This window comes from Agelaius phoeniceus, chromosome 15, assembly GCF_051311805.1.
Source record: "Agelaius phoeniceus isolate bAgePho1 chromosome 15, bAgePho1.hap1, whole genome shotgun sequence".
Lineage (NCBI taxonomy): Eukaryota > Metazoa > Chordata > Aves > Passeriformes > Icteridae > Agelaius > Agelaius phoeniceus.
Window position 1 is genome coordinate 11,507,835 of NC_135279.1, and position 26,656 is coordinate 11,534,490.

The 26,656-nt window shown below is 37.9% G+C and overlaps 1 protein-coding gene across 2 annotated transcripts in view; it reads right to left on the bottom strand.

The window, feature by feature from the left end:
- Window positions 1–2,905: 2,905 nt before the first annotated feature.
- The window catches only part of GABRB2 (gamma-aminobutyric acid type A receptor subunit beta2), a 138,378-nt gene continuing 114,627 nt past the window's right edge, over window positions 2,906–26,656 (bottom strand). The window contains exons 10-12 of one of the 2 annotated variants that reach the window (XM_054643086.2): window positions 24,475–24,719; window positions 12,509–12,559; window positions 2,906–9,030 (exon numbers count right to left, since the gene is read on the bottom strand). In XM_054643086.2, coding sequence (XP_054499061.1) covers window positions 8,683–9,030; window positions 12,509–12,559; window positions 24,475–24,719 — 644 coding nt within the window. In that variant the 3' untranslated portion in view covers window positions 2,906–8,682. The remainder of the gene's footprint in view (window positions 9,031–12,508; window positions 12,560–24,474; window positions 24,720–26,656) is intronic. The other variant, XM_054643087.2, reaches the window with a different exon arrangement.

Genomic DNA, 26,656 nt, shown 5'->3' on the forward strand with positions numbered 1-26,656 from the left:
TTGCTGCTGTCCAAGAGGGTATGACAGGACTTCATCCCCTGTCTCCTGCAGGACACTGCACTCCTGTGCTTCCTGGGATGTCTCTTCACAGCACCTTCTCAAGCATCAATGCCATGAAATTTCAACAAAGGGCTGAAGATTAAAGACTGCCATGATCAGTGAGACCCTTCAGAAAAGGGAACGTTTAACAAGGACATCTCAAAGGTCACAGTCCAGTTTCATGTGGGCTTAGAAAGCAGCAGATTTCAAATGTATCAACCAAGCTGAGAAATCTGAGTACATGTGACCATAAATACTCACAGTTACACAGAGCTCTACTCAAGTTCCATCTCAAAACAAAGCAGCACCAAAACCAAAAATGTGCAGTTTACATGATTTAGTTTTTAAAGTGTTTTAAAGGGAACTTAAGATAGCTGTATTTCCTTGGCTATATTTTTTTCCGAAAAAGAGAAAACTTAAAAAAAAGTGGTCTCAGCTGGAAGTTTGCCTCTAGCCATTAGAGTGCCAAAATGAATGCAGTGTGTCAGCTGTGACAATCTGTCAGAAAGAGAGAAAAAAAAATACTTTTGCTCCAAGAATAAGAGGTGTTCAAAAGTTTTGCCCTTATACTGAAACAAGCACTCCCCCTCTCCCCAAAAACCTGGCCCAGAGCCTCAGCCCAGGGAAGCACATCTCCTTTTATACAATCAATTTTCATCACCTGAACAGACAACCCACATTTCTTGACATAGCCATCATTTTTTTAAAAAACATATCCCTTGATTAGACTCATATGAACACTGTAATAAATGAGTCATTCCAGACATCCCTCAAGAACAACAAGCATTATGGATTAATAATGTCATACTGGTCATTAATTTTGATAACCACAGAATTTATGTCAGTGAACATACTTGCTATGTAGTTATAATGTTGCATTTATTTATATGCAGCAGTTACAATGTGTTAGATGCCAGTTCCCATTATTTCACTGTTTCACAGCCGTTCAGTATTTGACAGATGCATAATTTCATTCTTTAAAATACTCATTTTTCTTTTATAAGTTAAGAACTGTGATGTTAGATAATTTCTCTCATGTTTTGTTAATTTTAGATTATCAAGATATATTCAACAGTGCAATTTACCCATAAGAAGTCACTGTTAAGGTTTCTAATTTGCAATCCAATAAATTGAATGAAGGAGAGGCTATGTCATGAAGTGTTAAAACTCAGAGTAAAGGAAATAAATTATTCGAAAACCCTATAGTACTAGCCTTATTTTTGTGCCAGTTGATTTGATATAACTCCTGTTAGGATGGGATAACATCAAATGCATTTATAAACCCAGACAAGTGAAATAGACATTTTTGATTTGGAAATGATACTCACCAATTAATATAAATATTTATAGTCTCTGAAATCATGAACCAGTCTTAAAGTATAAATACTTGCTTCCTATCTTGTAATAATCCTGAAAATAAGGGGCAAGAGTATATCACAAGAGTTGTAATAAAACAAATGTGCTGACATTTCAGTCTTTTTTCAGAACTCATCTCTCCTTTTCAGAAGCTTCAGAGGAAGATGTGGTATTTTAAACAGTGAGAGAAGGAAGTCTTATTTGAGCTTTCCTTAACAGTCTGGAATACTTTACTTCTCATGTTCTGTGTCTCCTGACACAGAGTCAGCATCCTGCACCCAGCAGCTCCTCACCTCAGTACCATCTCTAAGGCTCAAGGCTTCCCATCTTCCCTCTCTGCAGAGCTGAGCCTTTCATCCACAGAAAAGACAGAACAGATCAATCATTAAAGCAGTGCTGTTGTGGGGCTGGTACAGAGAATAGCCAGGTGGACAACTTCAAAAGGAATTACCAACTGCTGTCTGCAATTCCAGACAAAGATGAGAATTTGGCAGTTTTAGCCTTTGGCAGCCTTTTGTCTGATGGCCATTTGTTCCCTTTTCTGGTGCTCCATCTGCTCCCCCTGAAGAGAATCAACTGCAGGAATGTGCAGCTACAGCTACCAATGAACACCCTGTAGTATCCCCCTTGTAGTAATGCTTGGGGTTTGGAAACACAGTTATGGACTTCCTTTTATTAGAGCTGGGACAGCAGACAAGAAGAAAATCCAATAGCCACAAACTGCTCACCCAGCACAAACAGCAAACAGGTGTAAGTCTGCAGTATATCTAAGGCTCAAGATTCCACTAAGACAGAAAGAAGCAGCAAAACCAGACCTGGATTAGTGGACATTTTACTTCTTTGGAGCACAATGAGAGACCCAGATTCTAATCTCTGTCCTCTCATGAGCCTCTCATGACCATGCCTGGCTGCTCTCTCCTCTGCTCATCTTGAATTGTGCTTCAACTGAACCACTCAAACAGGAAAATCTAAATCCACCATCCTGAAAAGGACAAAAATTTGTCATCCAGAATCTCTCCTGTTAGACCCTAAGTAGGAAGAGGAAGGAATGAAACTTGGGACTTCCATATCTGAAGTCCACAAATTCAGAGTTAAGACCATTCACTGTAAAAGGAAATATCATCCTCCTGCAAACAAACCCTTGAATATTTCTGTAAGGGGGACACAGCAACTCACCATCAGCAACAGCTGCACAAGAGTTGACTCTGAGGAGGTGGTGCTGAACCTCTGGGATTTCTCAGCTGTTCCCCCTGCTTGGAGCCTTTCCTTCCTGACCAGCACCAGGCTTCTCACTGCACATTGCTTACACTCCCCAGTCCCCCAAGGGCTGCACAGGCACATTAACACCATGATATGGTTCCCCCTTCCCATCCTACACCTACATTTCAGGTGCCTCAACACCCAACTTCTGAGTCCCTTTCTGGCCCAAACTCAGAGTTATTCACTTCAGATTAGAACTGAAATCTGCAGCTTTGAGAAAAGAGCCTGCTCAACATAACACAACTACATGTACATATTTTAGGTTTTCTTTATTTATATTTTTAAATTCAAGAATTACACACTAGCCAACATTATTATATATTTACATGCTGAAACTGGCTGCAATAATTTTAAATTCAAGAAAATATCTCTTATGTGCTACTCATTTACAATCATCATTTTACTACCTCATAAATCCCAGAGGTTAGCAGTCCTTTTGAGAAAGACATGAAGATCTGATGCAATGATATCCACTAGTATTTTGCATTTTCTAGCCATTGGAAAATGTGCATTATGTGCATATAAGAAAGGCTACAAGGTCATTAGTAAGGCTGATGATTACTACATTATGAAATAAATAGTACTAAGTAAAAGATAACTCAGAACTGTGCAAAGACAGTACTAACAGAACCATTTAAACACCCATGCCAATAAAAACGTGATAGAAGTCAAATCATAGGCAGTTTGTCAGAATTAATCATGTTTCAAATGTTCTTTTTGTCTTCAACTGAAAGTAACAGGACAGACCATGAACCATACAGCCTGGTGAGTATCTGCCAAATGACAGGAACAGTGAAAACATACAAAATGCTATCAAATTGGAATAGATGACCTCATGTCTGAAAAACATTAAAAAAATACAACCCTTAGTATGAAAGTAGAGGTGAGATTTTTCATCATTTAAGTTTCATTTTTTTGTCAAAGCACTTACAAAGAAAATAATTTTATATTTATGAAATGCTAGTGTTGCATATTCTTGTAGAGATTATCTATTTCAATTTTATATAATGGATATTTAAATTCTTAGTATTTTTACAAAGTAGAATAGGGCAGTCTTTTTGATCAACAACATTCCATTTGCTTCTTAAAAATTTAGACAAAGTTCCTAGTGCATTTTACTAAGCTTTACCTTTGGTGTTAAGCAGTGACTTTTTAGATTTCCCTTTTAAACAATTTCTGGAGTGAAGATTCTTTGGCTTTGGGGGACTATGCTATCTAACGACAGTCAAACATCCTGTGGTTTTTTGTTTTTTTCTTAAAGAAAAATATAAGCCTACTATTAAATACCATAAGAGACAGATTTCAGAATCAGACAGATGCAATATGCAGGCTTCTGTAATGAAATCGCCGACAGCTGAGTTCTCACTTACCTGGACACCTTCACCTCTCCACTCACTGGAGCAACATCAAGGTGCCTTTTGGTAGGTGAAAACCAGGCCCTGTTAGTTTTGGCTAGTCTGAGTACTGAGTGTGGCCTGAACCTTTTAACCACACAAAAGAATCAGCTGTGCCAGCAGGAACGTTGCCACGGTGGCTATTTTACACTACAGCACTTCCTGTACTATTTTATATCTGGAGTCCAAATCTGTTTATGCAAAAGGGTGTTTAAATTACTCTGCTAGAGCACTGCAATTATTGTACTTAGTAAAAAAAAGTCACTAAACAAATACTGTATCTATTGACTGCTCATTTACAGCTTATTTAATTATTTACATAATTTTAGGACACATTAACCTAAACCATAAGTAGAATTAGCTTTTTGCCTTACCATAAAGTACAAATTAGAAGTTAAAAATGTTTAAGAAATCTGATAATATTTACACACGTTCAGCTTAAGTTATGGTTGCTCACATCGTATGTTCTATGTACACATAGCAAAATGTTTTGATCACTACTGATATAGTATTGTACCCTGGCCATCCCACCCTAGATTATTTTCTAGAAATAGTTACTATTTTTGCCTTTTTTTTTTTTAATTGGTTCCCTAAGGAATTTGTTGGTTTTGAAAACTTACTAGTGGACAATGCTGTTATAAAAAGAGAGAGAAGAAATAGGCAAGCAATGTGAGGACTAGTCTAATTCCAGATGCAAGGAGGTACAGTACTATCATCATGTCAAACGGTGCAATACTCCATACGAATCATAAGCATTGATCTGCTGATATAGAAATGCCCAGTTACCCTGTAGAGTTAGTTGTTTGGTTTTTTTTTTTTCTAAATACATTACTCTTTTTTTTTTTCTCAAAAATATATTCATACACTGGTTGATGATAGAAACAAAACTATTATTAGCTTATTCCTTTAACACACCAACATGTGAATGTGTGTGCATATATATATATATACTCAGCACGTGTATATATACACACATATGTCCATACAGACATTTGGGGGTACGTCCATATGCACATACAGTTGGAAAATGTTTCACATCTGTTCACTTATGTTTAGCACTGTGTTATAGGATTGGAACACAGTCTAATATTTATAGTGAAAATATATTGAGGCTCAATTTTAATGCACGTTTTTCTGAAATAAATAGGATATTTTCCCCAGGTATAAGACCACCACTTATTTTCTCAATGCATTGTGCTTTTGTACCTTACAGATTTTATGTCTTTTTTTTTTTTTTATTCGAATGTAAGAACTCTCTGAAGACCTCTGCCACATGCTGTTATCTAGGACTCTTGTTTTCCTCCTGGGAATGAGAAAAGAAATGGTCACAATGTCATTGCTTGAGTCTTTCTTCCCAGTCATTGAACTGCGATAGGATAGAAACATAACATTCCTTATGCAAACACAGAAATATGTTGCATGAATTTTCAGTTCTGAAAATGTGTATCATACTTACTAGCAGTCATGTACAGTATATATTTACAGATTGATCTCAAAGATTTCATTAAAACTGTGCCATGTTATAGTCATAATTCCCCCATGAATTTCGCAAAGATGAAAAACACCTTAATTGCTGGCTATTATGTCTAATAGAACAATAAAATGTGCAACTATAATTATATTACAAGTTTTTATCTAAATTATTAACTTTGCTATTTTGTTTATTGAAACCAACAACAATTAACACGATTAAAAAGATCTAGAATATTTCTTTTCGGTCAATTCTAAAGTAAAAGCAAATTTATTCTAGTTTACCTGGAGGGTAGCACACATAGCAAACCCCATGTCTCATGTCTGTTGGCATCATTTCCCACTTTCACTCAAGTATCTCAGGAGTAAGTGCTTACCTGGGGCTCGAGTTATGCTTTTTCCTTGATAGTGCCTCACCAGCCATCTCACCCCCATCTTTTTATATCACAGTGTTAAGCCTTAGTACAAAATGGTAGAATCTTTCTCTTTCACTAATTTTATACATCACATTAATAGCCAGAAGAACATAGTAAAAGCAAAAGTGCTCTTTCCCCACAGATAATTTATCTTTCCTAGTGACACCTGAGCAGAAACCAAACATTTTCTTTCACTCTCTGAATAGCAATATCAGAGAGTATTATGGCTTGTACTGTAGCTTCAGAAAAGTGAATGTGCAGTTCCAGGATTCGATCTCTGTGATTTTTGTAATAGCTGAAGCAGTTACCAATGCAGAGAGTCAACATATTCCCTGTAAGGTTTTATATTTGATGTGTATCAACCACAGAAAGGCTGCGAGCTCCCTGCAGTCACACTCTGCTTCTATGAAACAATAAAAGGAGCTGTCAGCAATTTCTGAAATGAAAGAAAAGCTTGTACAGAAGAATACCATAAGACTGCTTTCATTTAGGATAATTAATATAATTTTCAAAGAACAGACTTTGAGGAGAAATATTGGATTTTGATATGCTCCATTTCTTAAAATTGGGAAAAAAATAATCCAACGTGACTCATACCTATCAGCTGAAATCCCAAGTGCATCTACAAAGGTTATTGCGTTATGCATGAAATGCAGTCACAAATTTACTATGTGAACAAAGACCATAATTTTCACTTGGAAAGTTAATCACATCAGGGAAACCTATCTCTACATATTGCAGAGTCTGAGCCTGGAGGCAGTGTGTGAATGTACACAACTTCCTGGCAGGTAGGGTGTATTGCAAATCCCATCCCAGGCTCTGAAACTATACTTTTTATTTGAACCAGAAATAAGCATATGAAGTGCTCAAAAAAAAAAGAATATTTGCCTATTAGTTCTCAGAACTATTCTCTTCCTATTAGTTTCATTTACTATCAAATGGGGGAGGAGGAAGGGGAATCAAAAATAAAACCACAGAAACTTGTAAGAAAATTACTCTTTTGAAGAACAAAAAAATTAAAAAATATATTTTATGAAAAATATTCTAAAGAGTTTTTTTTAGTACCCTGAAAAAAACATTTATACTCTCTAGTCTCTTTCAAAAATTTGTACACAGATGAGAGGTAGTATGGATGCAACAGATGTGGCTTTTGCTTCTTGAAAGATTGTGTCAAACAATATTGGGGATCTCATCTAGTAAAAGCCATCAAGAATTTTTACTTGTTATACAGATCTTATGATTGCTGTTTTCACTACAGTTCCATAGTGGAATAAGTGACAAAAATTTTTTGTCTAATTTTTTTTTCCTACTATATATTTTGCTATTTTGTAAAAATAAAGCTCAATGGAATGAAAAAAATCTCAACCTTTTAATTCAAGAAGCTTCCCAAAGAAAACCAGAAATTTTCTAGTTTTTCAATGGAAATCACCCTAAAGCAGGAAACATTCAACAGTGTACTTAAACTCTTAAAGTGATTGCTATGAATTTCTTTCCTTTAGAACAGTGCATTAAGGAAAACAAAAAGTGAAATGTTATTGCCTAATCCAGACTGAGAAAACACCCTGTCAGTACCTCTTGTACAGAAATATGCTCAGATCCTAACTGCTGAAAGAGGTACAGAACCTTTAACCAACAGCAGGAAGCATAATGCTGGAAAGATGAAAACCTGGAAGGAATCACACAACTCCACACGACTATTTCAGATTAAGGTGTGTACAACTGAGAACATTCACCTGCACTGTGTGTGTATATACATATATATATATATATATATATATATGTATATATACACACACATTTATGTATATGTAGCCCCCTGTCTCCCTGCCCCTGCACTTTGTAATTGCTCTCTCACTCTCCCTGCCCTGGAGAAAGGCAGGGCACCACTGGCTTCCTTCAGCCATCTACAGAATTACTATTTGGGCAATCGATTTTGGCACTTTGGACAGATTCCCTTTCCTCAACACAATCCAGCAGCATCTACCCATTCAGTGCTGTTGCATTTTTGTACTGTCCCCACATTTCTCTATTGATCCCAAACACAGTCACTATGACTGAGCATAGGTTCTCTCTTTAAAATACAAACAAACTAGTGCTTCTTGCTTCAGCTTCTGTGCAAACACCCAACCCCAATATCATCAGTCAAAGGTTCAGCTCTTTCAATAAATAAAAGGAAATACCTGAATATGGTTGGGAAACCTCTGACCATCATCATCTTGGAAAGATGATAGGCACTACTTGTTTTCAAGTTTACACATTTAAAAAGTAAAGTGTATGTGTTTCATAAGCATGATAACTTAGTACACTCTCTTAAGTGTATATGCATGCCTTGGATATGCACTTTCCCTAGAATGGCATGTACTGCTGTTGAAATTAATACTTGTTTCTCAAATGCTGCTCTATAATTTGTACCACTAAACTCAAATGGCCATTGGGAAAAAAAAGAAAAAAAAAAAAAAAGAGTGAGGGACAATGAGACAAAAGTGATTTTCAAAACGCAATTTGCCTTTACACTCAAAATGCACTTATATTTTGATAAGGGGATATGTCCATACTGCAACGTAACATATGTATGGTTTAGCAGATACAACCAAAACATTATAAAAACAGACCATAGAGTGGGCCAGCAACTAAGGTGTTTTAAAATAACTTTTTGTCCTGAATAGAATTTTTCCAAGTCCCACTTTTGGCTGTACAACTGATTCGAAGAGAAAATCCAGTTCTTTCTTCCTGCGTGGCTTTGTTTCTTAGTTCACATAGTAAAGCCAATAGACGATGTTGAAGAAGGAAAAAACCACGGGGAAGAAGATGCGGGACCATCGATCTATGGCATTGACATCAGTCAAGTCAGGGATGGTGATTTTCAGCTGCGACGCGCGCCTCCGTAGCCGGCTCTTCTTCTGTGCCACGTGCCGCTCCAGCGCGTTGCGGCCGAAGCTGTGCCGGGGCAGGCCGGCCTTGCGGTACTGGATGCTCGAGGTGTCGTAGGCCAGCATTGTGCTCCTAGGGTCCCCAAGCCCCATCACAGCCTCAGAGGCAGCCATCTCGTTTTTAATTTCCAGCGTGCTCAACAAGATGTTTTCGTGTGGGTCCATCTGTAAGAAAAACAAGGCGGCGGATTTAGCAGGAGGGAAAGGAAGCCCGGTCAGCTGCAAAATGAAGCCATGCTGGTAAGGGCCGTATCTAGCATTGCTAATTGATTGGATGTCAGCCTGAAAGACTCTAAGCATAGCTGTGATTATATTTATTATTATTTATTTGTGACCTCAAGGAGAAATAGGGCCAGTATTTTATAATGCAATAAATGGCATTTCCCTGGACCCAATGCTCAGCAAGCACAAGCAATACCTGGGAACAGAGAACACACTCAGCTCCTGAAAGTGGCATTCTGTCACTGAGGAGGATATCTGGGGCAAATATTGAAATTTTCAGGGGTTTTGGAAGAAAATCCAATGGGAAAAGATCTGCTTTGTTTTGGTTCTTCTTCTTTCGAATGAAAGCTTTGGCTCTGACACAAACTTCCATTATTCACGAGGTCTCTCTGCCTCTATGAATGAGGTACAAAGCACTGCACAAGAGAATGCACATTTTAGGTCCCCATTTTCCAAACAGGAATGCTGGTTACTTGGGGAAAGGCAATGGCATGGTCTAGCTATAGCTATGTGGAAACTCCATGCCCCAGTACTAATAAATTTCTTCAATACAATGCATGCTGTAATAGCATGCTGCTGTAATAGCAGAGATCTGCAATTTCAAGCAAGGGAAAACATATGCAGAATGTAATCACATCAAATGTACATTGAACAGTTGTTTCAATGGGTAGATTTAGCTGCTATGCATTTTTTAAAGCAATTCAGTGAAAAAAAAATAATAAAGCAATATTGTAGAGAAACCCCTCAGACAATCAAGAGGATTTCAAAGATAAGGAACTAACTTCCACTCTTTGGCAATCTGGAGAAGATCTGGAGTGTGGAAGTAGATTCTAAAAAGAATCCATTTATAGAAAGCAAATAAAAGTTACTTAGGCAAGTTCTAATTCTTCTCAGCCTTTTCTTAAGGAATGTATTTTGAATTGTGTGATAACAGATTATAATTAACTAAAAGTTCTTAAAAACAATAATAGCTAAAGAGAAGCTAATTAATTACATTGAATTAGTGATGGTAGTGCAGATACACTCCAGGCCAAGTAAGAGAAAAAAACTGTTCCAGAGCTCCTTTAAGAATAACTCAGTCACATTATTCATTTATCATGTACAAAATATATTCTGTAATTATTACTCAAAGTGCAAAAACTGTGACCTTTGTGGATTTCTAAACAATAACAGGGTATTAGTATATTCTGTAATATTTAGAAACTACCTCTCAGCAGCATGTACCAGCCTGCACTGCTCATTGCAGGCTGATTAACCATTATTAAACCCCCTATATAATATTTACCATGGCAAGATGAGAGAACTGGGTTCAACCAGTTGCATTTTGGTAGCACCCTCTGCCCAGTGTTCTGAACTGAGAAGTCAGACACTCACAGAGGTACTTTGGACCTACTGAAACACTGTCATTTGAGTGATTACATCTGTTCAAGTGATGCACAAAACCTAGTGTTGCTGAGATGACAGATTTCCCTCTCTCTATCTTCCCCCCCTCCAATCTGTGTGAGTTTGCACCCCTCTAGTTTAATTATAAATCAAATGTCATGACTCAATGTGAAACAGACAAAATCTTTCTTTTCTGTTAGCTTTTCATAAGAGCCACATGATATTTATGAAATTCATAGTGTGGGAAATCAATCTTTACTTGAAAAGCACTGGAAAAATGTGAAAGTTGAGCTGGAATTCAAGAGAAATTCCTTTAAGAGCTCAGTAGCATGATATTGAACATAGTGAGGGAGCAGTGCTTCTATCCAGGAAGGCCATCAAATCAGTTCCTACCAGCATTGGACAGGTAATAGTAGTATTCTACTATTGTAATTGCAACAAAAGCAAATATCTGCAAGAGCAAATCAATCTATGAAACTTCTCAAGATAGATTTAAAACATCATTTTCTAATGAGTGTATTTATTTGGAAAATTCTTTTCTGATTTTTGGGGTAAAACAAAAGGGGACTCATTTTTGTTATTAGATCTCAGACCAATCATAAGACTCTCAGGGTCCTAAAAATAAAACAATTAATTGCAGGTACTTGGCATTCATTGATCCCAAAATGTCTAAAATCAGAAGAGGTAAGTTTACTACATGAGGGGTGCAAAGTCATTTGGAAACTACATTTTCTGTATTTTCATATAACCTCAAGAAAAGAAGTTTTAGTTCCAGTGACATCAGGGGAAGTTGGATATAACATCCACTAATGTAATGGGTTTACCCTTTAGCCCAGAGCCTGGGTTATTTTCACCTCAATGTTGTGCATTCTAGGATACTATTTTTGAAAATATTTTAGTGCCAACAATTTTTTTCACATCTTAAATCTTCTTAGGATGAGTCTACTTTAAGCATTTTATCCTTTTGATCTGCAATGATATTAGAAATTTGAGTGCTCTTTACATATTTGCATACATTCTATGCAGCACACATGCAAGAAAGGCTATTTTAGTCTGCTAGAGTTAGACACAAACATGTTTTAGCAGCATGATATCACTCCAGTCAACTTTTTTTCTTAATGCAGCAAAATGCTGCAGATGTCTATAATCTTGGAAGCAGTTAGTAAGATTAGTGATGCTGGGCAGAAAAAACATTAAGCAATATTCTAAACTATCTTCTAGGGAAAAATGTCGTCTTCTGTACATATCACACTCATATCAGAGTTGAAGCACAGCATTTTTCAATATTCCAAGACTTTTTCAGAAGAAATATTGCAAAATACAGTAAATATTAGAGATGGGCGAACCTTCAAGTGTTACAATAGCCAGGAAAACACCACAAAGTTCAGCTGTTTCTTGAGCACTAATGCATCTGGAATAATGAACTGACCATAAGAATAAATGCATTTTCTCAAGATATTTTGAATGGGGAGGGGAGGGGAAGGGAGGGGAGGGGAAGGGAAGGGAAGGGAAGGGGCCTCTTCAACCTTTGCCAAAAGGTTCCCCATCAAATTAGAGAGAGCTGGGACTGTTTTTTCCACCAAGCAGATTCGCCCAGCTCTAACTAAAACATGCTTTTGTAAGGAAGTGACGCCTGAGATAGAATGACAGTGATCTACATTTACTGTAAACAGCACCACCCATTCAAAAGGATCCCAAAGCGCTTTACAAGCATTAGAAAGAAGAACCACTTCACTTCCCAGTGAAGCACAATCACCTCTGAGGTGAAATGTGGTGACTGACAGTGCAGAACAACACACTTTATTTTAGTCGAGGAAATGGAGAATGTTGTAGCCAATTAAAACTATGGGGTGGGTGAGTGGTGGTGGGGAATGTTGGGTAAGCAGAACAGTTACATAAATTGATATTTGCCCAGGGGCTTGGGGTTGAGATGACCACGCTATAAAAAAGTGCCATGGGATCTTTAATGACCATAACCGGTCAAGACCTGAATTTTACGTCTCTGAGGATAAAAACATTAGAAAACAATGAAAGATACCTTTGTTGAATACATTTCTGGACAATGATATGTGCCAATTATTCTTCTGTCCTGTAAGTTAATAAAATCAAGACCAGTTTCCTTAGAGATGAGGCAGCTGTTATCTTTCATTTAAAATTAAAGCACTGTAGTATAATAGTAGGACAAGTAATTAAAATATATAGGGACCTCTAAGCCAACAATTAGCATAGATACATTCTGGCTTCAGAGGTGCTATTACTGCCTTGCTGTGCTCCTCAAGGTAACATAATGTTGTGATGTAAATGTATTTTTTCCAACTGGTCATTTGACCAAGGAAGATATGATGATATGAAAACAATTATTAAAATTATTCTGGGGGGAAAGTAAGTGTAAAAGTGGTTTCAAAAGGAGGTGGAGGAAGGTTAAAAAGATCTCTTGGTGCTGAAGGATTGTTCAACCATAGAACTAGACTCTTTATGGTGAACAGGAGAGTTCAAACTTAATGGAGAAATTCCCAGGACGAGAAAGGAAGGGAGGATGAAGATGAAGAAAAAGCAGCAGCAAGTACTATGGAAATAAAAGGTGAAGGCAGAAGTGGAGGAGAAATGACCAGAGCTAAGCAACCATGCAAGACACTGGGGTTTTTATAAATCAATCTGAAATGTGAACGACAAAAGAGATGATGGAAATGATTCATTTATAGGTCCAGGTCAAACTGAAGAAAAGCTGACTCTGGAGCCTTGAAAGCGGCCATGAATTTTTTTGATGGTTTTAAACAAAGGGAATATAGAGGAAAGCATAGAATTGTTACCATTATATATTCTTCCTATTACCTAGAACTCCAAAATGATGGCTTTCTTGAGGAATTCATCTTACAATAATACATTAGCAACAGTTAAATACAAGAAAATTACAACTCCCACACACATTCATTAGGAATCCTCCAAGGATGACCACATCTCTGAAATTATTAACTTTCAGTAAATCAGTTCCTTGGTGATTAGGGTCTGCTGCTCTGCCAAACACAGCTTTATTGTACAAGAGAAATTTATACTGATGAATTGAAAAGATACAACATTGATATTTCTCCCTTCTAATACACTGTTCATTTTCACCTGTAACCTTCAGCTACAGGCAGGAACTGTATTTTATGGTAGAGTGACTCAGAAACTGTGTATAAAATAGACAGTAGGGATGGAATTCCTGATAGAATAACTCTTGGAAACAACACAGTTTCAAATTGAAAACTTACTTTTTGTTAAGTAGAGCTGCCATTAGATTAAAACAAAATCTGGTGAACTAAACCATGGAGTCTAAACTGGTACCCAGTCTATTATAAAGATTAAAACCTGAGATATAGATGTTATATGCCCTGTGAAGTGACATTCCTAAGAAATGAAGACAGAAATAAAGATCCCTTTCTCAATGAAGACTTAGGTGACATATCTAGACATATAATTGATTTTTGTTATAGATGAAAACCTTACTATCAGTTTCCCACCTCTTAAAAGCTGAGGTTTGCTTGGAAAACCAGTAACATTCCATTCCTAACTAGTCACAGGGGCTGTAGCAAGATCAGATGAAAGTATGATGTGCACTTTACCTGTAATTGGGATCTTCCACCTCATCAGCAAGGTTTGACTATGGGAAGCACTGAGCTCTGGGGACAGCCCTGACTACACAGGCAATGTGTGGAGGTAGACAGCTCTGTGCAAGCTGCTGCTGGGTTCACTCTGGATGAAAAAACAATTAATGATTTTCAATAGGCACCTGCCTAAAGCTACAGTGGTATTTTTGACATGATAAGCCAGTCTGCTGAGATAAAGCTATAGAAATTTATAAGACACGAATGCCTAATATTTCAAAATACCCATATGTGAAACAATATCTTTAAAAATGCAACAAACACTGCATTTCCACTGTCTGTACAAAACTCAGTTTACTGCCAGTATTGCAGTTACTGTATATGAAACCAGGCTAGCATGCATTGTTATACACCTAAAATTTGGGTCAGGCTGTAAAGAGTGCAATTAGGGGACAGTAATGGGGAAGTCTTATAGTTTCAGGTTGTTTCACATGGTTTCAGATCAGAAATTTCAGAGAAACTCTGCAAATTTTATAGAAGGATTTTCTTCAGGTTCTTGACCTTTCAAAGACTAAAAGTCTAAGCACACCCTGACCCTGCAAGAAACCTGTAAGAGTTAAAGAAAAAAACGGAGGTGAGGAAAAAATACAAGATCTGAACATGGAGCTTTAACATTGCTCTAAATAATTGTAAATCAATTTCTAGACATCCATTTTTACCTTCTGATATATGTGACTTCTTGATAATTATCTTTAGTAACCCATCAATAACTTAGTTGCAAGTATTGCAGGATTCTGGAGAAATGGTTGAAAATATAACTTCCTGTTAGTATGCAATACTTAAACATGGCATTCTGTACTTAAGGCACTGAAGAATGAGTGCCCAGATGAAATGTGAGAGGCTAAAGCATCTTTGCTTTGATGACATTTGAAAAAAGCCCATGAAATATGAACTTGTTCCAACCTCTGCACAGAATCCAATAAGCTTGAAGTTTCTATCAAAGTCTTCTCAAATACAATTTTCAGCAACAATTTTTTTACTATTGAGACATTTAGGAGGAAGCAGAGGAAGGTGATCTGGGACAGAAGATTTCTGGGGTAGCAATTAACAACAGTTAAATCCTACTGTTTCACAAAAACCAAGATGTTGGGCAGTCCAGATTTTTAGTAATACTACTCTGATTAAGTTATTGTTATTTCTTTTTTAAAATATCATCCCATTTAAGACTATACAATTAATTTTCTTGAAGATAATATAAATGAAGAACACATCAGCAAGAACCTGCATCTTAAACTGCTCACTTCCATCTGCGACAAAATCAAATTTTCATCAAGCCTTTATAACAATCATAAGTCTCTCATTATGGTGTCTTACAAAATACAATTTAGCAGATACATCTAGCATCAAAAATCTACTACAGGGACAGAGCAAAATTGGTTATATAAAAAAATGTTGTGAAAGATATTAAAAAAATGCATGGAACACACAATTATCACCACAACTTTCAAAATTTCTAGGGTATAATTTGGATATAGTTATGGTTTTGAAATATGAACTAGATGGTAAAAATAAGATTGTTAAGTTGCTCCTGTAGAACAGCATCTGTAAAATATACTAAAGATGTTATTTTTCTTGTTTGAAGCCAAATATAATGTGCAAAGAACTGCACAGCACATCCTTGTCATGAGAGTGGGTGGGCTGAACAGCAGTCTACCAGTTCCACCCGTCTGACCATGATATACTCACTTGTCAACAGATTCAGCCTTGTGGTTTTGGGGAACACATAATTCTTGGGCCCAGGCCAAAGACAAACATGTTCAGAGACAGCAAGAGGTCCAAGGATAAAACTCTGAAGAGAAACTGCAACTAATTCAACAACAACAACAAAACTAAAAGAAAGTTCCTGAGATCTTTCTATGGAAAAATCACTGAGAAGATTTTGTTACAAAGAAAAGAAAGATGAATTTCTAACATTTTATAACAATTGTCCAAATTTAAAAAGATCCAGAAAAGTATTTCATATGATCAGTTCAGTGCTGATGTAGAAGCCTGAAACAGAGACAGTTCCACAGCTGTAGATACTGCAAGGCTCAGAGGACTAGTCCTGACAATATTAAAATGAAAAGTCTTCTGCTTTAAAATTATGAAAAAAAAAAAACAAACCCAAATCTGACTAAATTAAAATGTGTTGTGTTTCAGGAAATCAATTCACCAGATTTCCCTAGCCAGACTCACCTTCTGGACTGCAGGTACATAGATTTCTTCTACTTCACTGTACATAATTTGTCTTTTTTTGTGTCTTATTTCTTCACAACTTGATCTAATGACCTAAACTGCACTAAGGGATTCTTTTATGAACTAAAAATTGTGTTCTGCTCAGGGTCACAGGCTGTAGATGCAGTACAAAAGCCAAGAGGAGAATGTGCTTTTAAACAAGTGTACAGGCACTGGTCTTACATTAATTAAATATGGCATTCAAAGGAGTGCAACTGGGGAAAAAAGCCTCACACAGTTGACTTGACCTTTATTCAGATGTCATGTGGAATACCAGCACAGATCGTGGAACATCACCTTCTGACTGCTTCTGCAAAGTGCTGTGAGCTAAAACTGGAACCTCCTCAAATTTCACTCCTATCCAAGCTCTGGTTTGATAAAACATGAAGAGGCTGGCCAGACACCCTGTGCTTTGCTGACTGTTTCACATGCAACTTGTTCCCTGAGATTGCATGAATGGAAACTTAGGAGAAAGGGTAAGCTTTTATAATCCATGCCTACTTTGTTACATGTCCTTCAATAAATTGCTGTGGAAGGAATACCTTCTGATCCTGGATCAACAATCAGTCCTTGTGCAGCTTCACCTGTACTGCAAACAAAAGGAAAACTCTCCTTGGAGAGAAAGAAAGAGGGTGAATTCTTTCACTGACATCTGGACAGTGGCAGCATTAGCTCCTGCAATATAGAGCAGTAAGGATTTGAGACTGAAATTTTAAGAGCTTCCTGTTGCCTTAGTGTTTTAATATCCTGTTCAGTTTATTAACCAAGTCTGTGCATATAACCAGTTTAAAAATCCTCTTTTTACCAAAAGCTTTTACATCTTGTAATGTTATATATGCTTACTCATGTTTTATATTAGAAGTACCTCTAGTCCATAGGGTATAAAGTGCCATTCTATGCAATAAGTACTGACTGGTTTTAGGTACCTTTGCAATAGTTTCTTCTCCCTGAAGATGCATTATATGATTTCTTCAGATAGAAATGAACAAATAATTGCTATGAACTGAAAAGGCCAGTGGCAAGCCAGCAGTAAATCAGTGGGGAAATAAAAGCATTAGCCAAGCCTAATTGTTTTGCAGCATTGCTTTGGAGCAAGGTCTATTATCTCAGGCCTACAGCCCTGCTAATGCATCTTCACACCACAGCCTGAAAACTGAGGAGAGTGACCTTGCCTGATTGCAGTGCACTGAAAGCCATCACAAGCTGCAAAAAGCCACAGGTACACATCAGGGCATTCCCTTTGGCTCAGGTTAACACGCTCCTTCATCTAATTCACCCTTCCTTTTCTAGAGACATCTATGAATATGACAGATTAAAAAAAAATACAAGGCTCTCCCAGTTATTCTCTAGTAAAGCGGTGAAAAGTTTGGAAGCTGTCATGGGAAATGTCAGGTAGCACAGCAGCCCCTGAACTGACTGTGCCATTTCCAAGTGTGCTGCTGGAACAGAGGGCATTTCTGGCACAATGGACTAGAAAGTTGTCAGTGTCCCTGCTCCAAGAGCCCCCATACATCAAACAGTGAATCTGAAAGCAGGCATCTGGGGAAGGAGGATGCTGTGGGAGCCCCATTTCCTTGCTAGATTACAAACTGCCACTCCATCCTTAGCCTACCAGTGTAGTTGAAATAATTAGATGTAATCACTTGTGAACAGGTGACTGCATGCTCTTATTTCTCTCAAAGCTCTGATACTGCAATGGAGTTCCCTTAGAGTGAAAGATCTGAGGCAAACTACTTAACTAGTCCAGCTAAACTCGGTCAGACTCCTTTCCTTAGTCAAAAAGCTGTAGGGAAAAAAATAGCAGCTGAGACAACTTGAAGGGGAAGAAAGTTAACCGGCCCTCAGAAACACTTGCTAAGTTTCTATTTGTCATTGGCTTGCCATCTCACCTCCTTTAGCAGCCCTGTGCTAATCCAGATATAACAACAGGGGGCCAGGAGGGCAATGAATTGCAAAGATACCTTATTTGTTTAAACCTTCTTACCTTCCTAAGCCCTTCATTAACTTTTTGAGAAGACTTCTATTGTATTCAAATCTATTAAGATGTGTTTAAACTCATTGTCATATTGACATTCCGTGTTCTTGGTACCCAAATTTTGGATGGAAAAATGCCAGTAGTCTGACAGCTTCCCTTGTTCATGATTTGCACTATGAGCAGCAATGCACTGGCCCTTTCAGGTGTGCTGACTTTTTATTACCTTATGTAATAGAAAGAGGTCTGAGTAAAGAATTACTCATTGTTTTAAAAATACACTCAGTATATTTAAAAAGGAACCTTATCTAAACATGCAGAGGTTAGCAATGTCACTTCACATTTATTTACAGAAAATGACTGAATAAATCTGCATAAACAGTTTTACAAAGCATTGCATAATACGCTGACATTTTTCCCCTCTTTCCCAGAGGGAAATTGCTGTGTTACTGCTCACAAGAACCAAGTATGACTGCAAAATTAAAGGTAGTTTTATTCATGTGACTTATGTTATCATGTACTTCAGGTATATTGCCTGTGCATTGGAGCATTCTCTGTGCTTTAAGCTAAGTTGGAAGCATGTAGACTTTAATCATTACTGCAACTGCATGCAATCCAAAACCACATTTAGTGATGTATTTACATGTATTTTACATTATGCAAAATGTAATGCTGCTTCTGTGAAGTGGCAAATCAAATTATTTGAAAGAACATAGCTAAGAAATCTATATAAGGAATGTTAATTTGTTAGCTCTTATAAACCTAGATGATTGAACTATAAAGAAAAAAATTAAATAATATAGAAATAACTTAAACACTACCTGAATGACATATCAGTAAGAATTAGAAGGACTAGAAATGGAAGAAAGGTGCACTAAACCATTATGTGGTAATGCCTCTGTAAGGTTTGATATCTGAGTTGAAAAAAGGAAGTACCATATCCTGTTTGTGGGTAATGCACTAGTGAGGCAACAATAGGATATTGAAGAGACTGACCAGGACCTCCTTAAAGAGCCAGATCTGTAGCTCTTCCTTTGATGAGAGTCTTCCTGTAGGAAGTGCTCCCAATACTCACAATAAGTATCTCTGCTGCCTCTGATGCTGTGGAAGAGGATGGCACAGGGCTGCTTTTCCATGGGAATCACTCTTGTCAAACATCCAGATGGCAAGAAGCACTTCTTTAGAGAGGAAGAACAGTCAGCCTTTCATTTACCATGGTCTTTAAAGTGACAGTCCTGGTTTTACCACTCTAACGAAGGTTTTCTGATCTATCCAGAATAACAGATATAGATTTAATTGATATTGAAAAGCATTTTCACCCTACTTACGTCTCAAGAGTAGTCAATTCATGTACATAGTAGTTTGGATCAAATGAGTCAGATGAGCAACTGCAGAAAAAACAGCAGTAGAATCCAATAGACAAATTGACAATTGGTCAGCTGGCTGACAGGAAATTTAGTAACACAGGAAAACACACGGAAAATATAGAACTTGGCAGGTGATCAGAGAGCAAATGTCTAGAAGATATATCAGACTCATCACAATGGTCAGCATCAGCAAGCCCATCTAAATAGAGTTCCAAGATGGAAACATCCAAGATAAAATTATTAGAATCAACAAATTAAGAGTACATTTAAAAATTAACCAAAAAAGCCTTGGCTCCTAGATGCTGGAAAAAATTTAAGGGGAATAAATCAGCTCTGAGAGAGCACCAAGAAACTAATTATCTGAGCTCTCATAACAGAAATGAAACTTATTAAAATGGGTGGGGGTCTGCGTAAGAAATCATTTTCAGCTGTACCAGGCTCTACACTGGAACTGTGCTTTGGTGAATCACCTTCTTGGAGACAAAGCCAAACTTCACAGGGAGAAAACCCGAAAAATTTTATGACAGTGGCTTGTTTCCCCTCCCCTAGCCCCCTTCTATCCCAAAAGGAAACAAGAAAAAAAAACCTGCAATGAAAAGAAAAACCAGGGTCACAGAGGCTTCTAGACCAAATCTTTCTAGACCATTTGTATGAGGAGATTTGATTTATGGATTTCAGTAAAGCCTTTGGTACATTATCTTAAAATAGAAGGGATAACATGTCCCAGATGCATGTACATAGGAAGACAGGTGAATGATATTGGGAAGTCAGAGGCTGGAATTTGGCCCTGTATTTTAATGTATCTTAATCATCTTGAAGAAGCACAGACGATATTGGCATAAAGATTCATGAAATGCAAAGGATCAAAAGGACACTGATGATCATCAACATTCTTAAACACAAAAGTTCACAGAATAAAAAGACATAACAATGGCTTAGAGTATATAAACCATACTTTATGACATGCTAGGTCCTCAAGCAGTCATAGGACACTCCCAGTGTACCTATCCTTATGTACACTTGTAGTATTTTGTCAATCAGAAGAGACTAAGAAACTTGAGACTACCAAGGCAAGAAAGGCATTTCAAGACATAAGATGGAAAACCTGAAAAGAGATGTGAGGAAATTATGTGAATGCTATCTCAAATAAATGAAGGATGCCTAAAGAAAGAAAAAAGCCAGTGGTTTACCTACAAGCAACAACAGATTGTTTAAAGAAAGTACAACTAGTCTTGACAAGGCAAAAGATGATGGGTTAGACTAAAGGAACAAACTGCTAAATGCAGCCTGAGAAGTTTCAAGAATGAAATGATGATTCAGCCATTTTTATCTGAACTCACTGCAAAGAAAATCAAGCAAGTCCTATATGATTTAACAAGTGTGTGGCAATGTATCTGCTGGTAACCGAGTCTGAATCTGCCTTGAGTTTTATGTTTTTTAAATTTCTACATGATTTTATTACTCAGATTTCAGTATCCAAGAAGTAAATCAAATACAGGACCAATTCCTTCCCTATCTTTCCATTACCACAAACAGGATCAACAATCTTTGAAAATGGAATATATCCTCTGTGATGATTCAGACTAGATATATGGAAGAACTTTTTTAAATAAGAGTGATGAAACAGCAGAAGAGGTTGCCCAGAGAGGTGGTGGATGCCCCATCCCTGGAAACAGGGATCCAAGGTCACATTGGATGGTGCCCTGAGCAACCTGATCTAGCTGAAGATGGCTCTGCTCATTAAAATGAGGTTGGAGTGACCTTTAAAGGTCCCTTCCGACTCAAACTATTCCATGATTTAAAAAAAAAAGACAGAAGAAACCCCAAACTACCAGATTTTGTATATGAAAAGAATATGATGCGAAATTTAAAGAGAGATGTGGCCACACTTTCATCTGGAATAACCCTGGGGAAGCTCTGCAGCCAGCCTGATGAAGTTCACTCAAATGGAAAAAACAAGGACACCTGAGTCACCCAATCTCCAAGAGATTACAATGGATTCAGCAGATACCACAGCCATGGGAAAAAACTTCCCTTGCACGCTGTGTTGTAGGCTCCCTGGTATCTTTGGGATAACACCAAACAAAAATAGAAAGATTACCAGTGCCTGTATCCACCCTGCATCTGTCCATGGAAGAGAATGCAACAGCATAAAGGGAGCACGAATTAACTTCTCCTTTGATTTTGCAAGCAGAGTTGTGGATCAGAGGACTGATCAGCACTTCTCACCACATTCTGTTGATTGAAAGTTTTATGAGATGTTACTAAATAAGAGTGTTTGAATTGCAAGAAAACCATTACAGATTTTCTGGTCTCTAAAGTATAAGCAGAGATGCTGCACTACAAACAGCACTCCAATAACTATTTATCCACCTCTTTTACAGTGTCAATGTTGAATGCAGCAACAGTTTTGTGTAGAAGTTTTCATCCTTATATTGTGAGGTTTATTCCTCATGGCATCAATCTTCTCTTGTATAGTATCTGATTCTTATGAATTCATAATATTGCACAAAGTGATTCAAGAGCAATCTAGAAGTATCACAAAAGAACACTCATACCTTGTAAAATCAGTCCTTCCCTATTGGAGCCTAGTTAAAGATGGAGTGTGTGATCCCATTTCTAAAACATGTTGATTTTTATGAAAAAACTGTTTCTGAACTAATTTCAGCAGTTCAGACCCCTTTTTGATTCTTACAAATGAAAATAATTACATAATATTTGCCTCCTTTTAATAGATAAAATATTCAGGTCCATTAAATATTAATATGTTTTCTCGCTGCTGGTCAAACAACAAGAGCAGCTGTCAGCTCCTTTCCTTCTCCCCAGAGCAGTCTGTGCAGCAGGACAGGTTCTCTGATCCTCTCCTATTTGATTCCCTGCCTATTGCTTAAAGGACTGCAGACCTGATTACCAGATCAGAGTGGATCTGGGTACCAGAGCAGAACTGACAGAGACTGTTCACCATGCTGGCCCAGAATGGTAACTGAAAGGCTCACTATGAAAAAAGTAAAAATCATGTAAAATTGTTCCTTGTGTTCCACAGCATACCTTGTGTCAATCCTGTAAGCTGGCAGAGTTCTTCAACAGTTATTGAAATTAATTTACTCTGCCTAGTGAATTGGATTAACACACCAGCTATGCTTTCAAATTCTGCTTCATGATCAGCAATTTGCCACTGGGTTTGGCTATTCTGTTACACAGCTGAAAGGTCTGTTGTATGAACAAGAATGTTGAGAACGCCACAAGGGAAGCAAAGTGCACAGAAATATACCTCAGCTATTGGTGGCACTCTGACACCTATGGATCTTAAATTTCCATTGATGCTAGAGGAAAGACTTCAGGTAAATGCAAGTCTAATCTTGCAAAATTGCTTACAGGGTAGTTTATAGCACCTTAAAAGTGAAATTTAATTTTAAAAAAGGAAAAAAAAAAACCCTAACAGCTTAAATAAAATCTCACAGATTTTTTCATTGCTGAAAAATCACAAATAGAAATAAAAACATGTTACAGTGTCTTCATGAACTTTATAATGCTAAAAGATGATATATGTAACATAACATCAAAATTAAACCCATCATTATGAGTATGCCTTCATTCATTGTAATATGTTTCTCTCCAAGCAAAAAGAAAAAAAAATAGGTGAGCTATGAACCATGGTGATATAACTCTCCTTAAAAGACTATAAGCTATAATCTAAAAAACTATTTTGTGCTATCAATATGTGATGGATTTTTGGAATAAAAAGTTCTTCTGTCTGCAGACCCACTATGTGTGTAGAGGTTCTGAACAAACATTAGAAATTTCACTATTAGAGCTGTATGAAACTTAAGTTTCCAATTGACAAATAATCCCTTGGTTTTTTCTCAGACAGGTTTTTTTTTTTAAGATTTTGCCTTCAGTTTTTTTTCTCCTTGGTCATGATGAATTACAACTCACTGAGCTTCCCCTGACAAAAAAAAAAAAAAATCCCACAACCCTCTCACCCCTCCAAAAAGCCCCCAAACCCCCAAAGATAATTCAACCTTATTTAACTTTCCAACTTCGCATGTGTGTGAAAGTTTATACAGTTTAGACTGAGAATATTTTTGCATTCAGCACAGATTTGCCACTGTGTGAAATTCATTCCAAAATGGTCAAAGTGATAAATTACAAGTGCTTTATGATAAGTGCCCCATTTTCATTAAGCATAATGGATACTTTTCCCAGAAGTGTGTATCTTGGCAAATACCTTTTCTGCCTCAATTCTCCATCCCCAGGGGGCTACTTTTAGATTCAAAATTAAGTACACAGCACATTGATGGTTTATTTCTGAGAAGTTCCTCATTTAGTCAATAGTATTCTGGCCCATTAGACATGGAAAATATGCAAACTTCTCAAACTTTAAACACTTCTGTGGCAAATATTTCTTATCCAGCTCATCTGAAAGATTTATGAAAGCAGGTTAAATTTAGATTTTAGTTCCAATGTTCCATACAGCTCTTACTAGAATATACAGCCATCATTTTGGATTTATTCCTTTGGAAACAGGTTGTACATATTCAAGTCTACATTCTGACTAAGAAAACACCTCTCAGTAAAACTTCACTGACTGCATGCTTTAGAAACAAGGCATTCAGCTTCCCAGGCTGGAGGGCAGCATTCACTGCTGAGGTGCCTAAGCACACTGCTCTGCAGAGCTAAGACAAGGTCATCATAATTCCACTCCACTCATTTTCTACAAGAAATTACATTTTAAAGCACTGTCTGACAGAAGTGAGAGCCTGTCTTCCTGGGAAAATGCTAAAAATGTATCCCCATTACAGTTTACCTTATTGACATCCATTCTCAACTTCTCATTGTTGGCACTGGCAGCTTTTTCTGCTGCTTTCTTTTGGCGCTGAGGTCCCCTGCCAAAGAAGATGTAGTTGACCAATGCATACTCCAGCAGAGCCATGAAAACGAAGACAAAACATCCCATAAGGTACATATCAATGGCTTTCACATATGGAATTTTGGGAAGAGTCTCTCGAAGATGGGTGTTAATTGTTGTCATTGTGAGCACAGTTGTGATTCCTGGAAAAAAGAATTGAGAAGTCTAGTGATTGAAATAATTGTAACTTATTTTCTAGAATAATAATTTCTACTATTCAAATGCTGGAGTTGAAAAATGCTTTTTTCCCCTGGTGGACAAAAGATATCTCTAACCATTGTCCATATTAATAGAATCCTAGAAAGGTTTGGGTTGGAAGGGCTCTTCAAAACCATCTAGTACCATGGGCAGGGATCCTTCCACTAGACCAGGTTGCTCACAACCCCATCCACCCTGGCCTTGAATGTTTCCAGGGACAGGGATGCCCCAGCTCCAGGCAACTGATCCCCTGTCTCACTATACTCACAGAGAAGAATTTCTTCCTAAGATCTAAACTAAATCCTCAGTCCTCAGCTGTCAGTTTAAAGACATTCCCCTTTGTGCCAAGTTCCTCTCCAGCTCTCTTGGAGCACTTTTAGGCTCTCAAAGGTGCCCTAAGGTCTCCCTGGAGCCTTCTCTGCTCCAGGCTGAACAATTCCAACTCCCTGTCTTCATGGAGAGTGGTGCTCTAGTCACACAATTATCTTTGTGACATTTCTCCAGCCTTTTAATGCCCCTCTGGATGGCATCTCTTCCCTCCAGTATGTGGGCAACACCACACAGCTCAGGAACTTGCCAAGGACACCCTCAATCCCACTGTCCATGTTGCTGACCAAGATGTTAGAGCAGCACAATCCCAACACAAACCCCTGAGGACACTTGTCACTCATCTCCACTTGGACATCAAACTGTTGACTGCAACTATTTGAGTGCAACCATCCAGCCAATTCCTTATCCACTGAGTGGTCCATCCAACAAATCCATGACTCTTCAGCTTAGAGACAAGGATCTCTAGCATAATAGTGCCAGATGCTTTGCACAAGTCCAGGTAGATGACAGCAGTTGCTCTTCCCTCATCCCACCAGGGCTGGGACCCTGCTGTAGATGGTCACAAACTCTCTCAGGCCCACCTTGCCCTTAGTGAAGCCAGGTTGGCTCTCATCCATCACCTCCCTGGTTTCCATGTGCCTTAGCACAGTTGTCAGGAGGATCTGCTCCATGACCTTGACAGGCACCAACGTGAGACTGACAGTTCTGTAGTTCCCCAAGTCTTCTTTTTTCCCCCTCTTAAAAATTAGGGCCTTTGCTTCCACTTTTTTAGTCAGTGAAACTTCACCAGACTGCCATGGCTTCTCAAATATGATGTACAGAGTTTCAGCCAATTTCCCAGCTCCCTCAGGCCCTGTGGATGCATCTCATCAGGTCCCATGGACTTTGTGCTTGGGATCCCCACCTTCCTTAGATGGTCTCCAACAAGTTCTCTTAAGCAGGTGGTTCTTCATTCTCCCAGTGCCAGCCTTTGCCTTCTGCAGCTTGGCAATGTGTCTGGAGCACATGTCCATGAGAGCAAGGCATTAGAAAGGTGTTCAGCACCTCAGTCTTCTTCAGATCCTGGCTATCCAGGCCTCCTGTTTCCTTTCAGAGAGGACTCCCATTTTCCCTCATCACCTTTTAGCACTGATGTACCTATACAGAAGCTTTTCTTGTTGCCTTTGATGTCCCTGGACAGATTTAGTTCTGTCTCAGGGCTTTAGCTTACCTAACCTGATCCCTGGCTGCTCAGATTTTTTTTGTGCATTTTTCACAGGCTACCTGACCTTGCCACCACCCTCTGTAGGTTTCCTTTTGTGCCTGAATTTTTTCAGGGACATCTTGTTCAGTCCTTATCTTGGACTTGGATTTTTTGCATAGCATAAAAAACATTACACCTGCAATAAATTGAGCTCAGTCAAGCAAACAGTAGTTGGATTCCATAAGTGTATTTTTAACCAGATAAACTGCAACTTTCTGTAATGAGTCTCAGTTGAAAATTACAGGCTAAAATTGCTTTATCTTGCTTTCCTCCACATTTTCAGGATGCCTGCAGTCTGATATTCTTAAG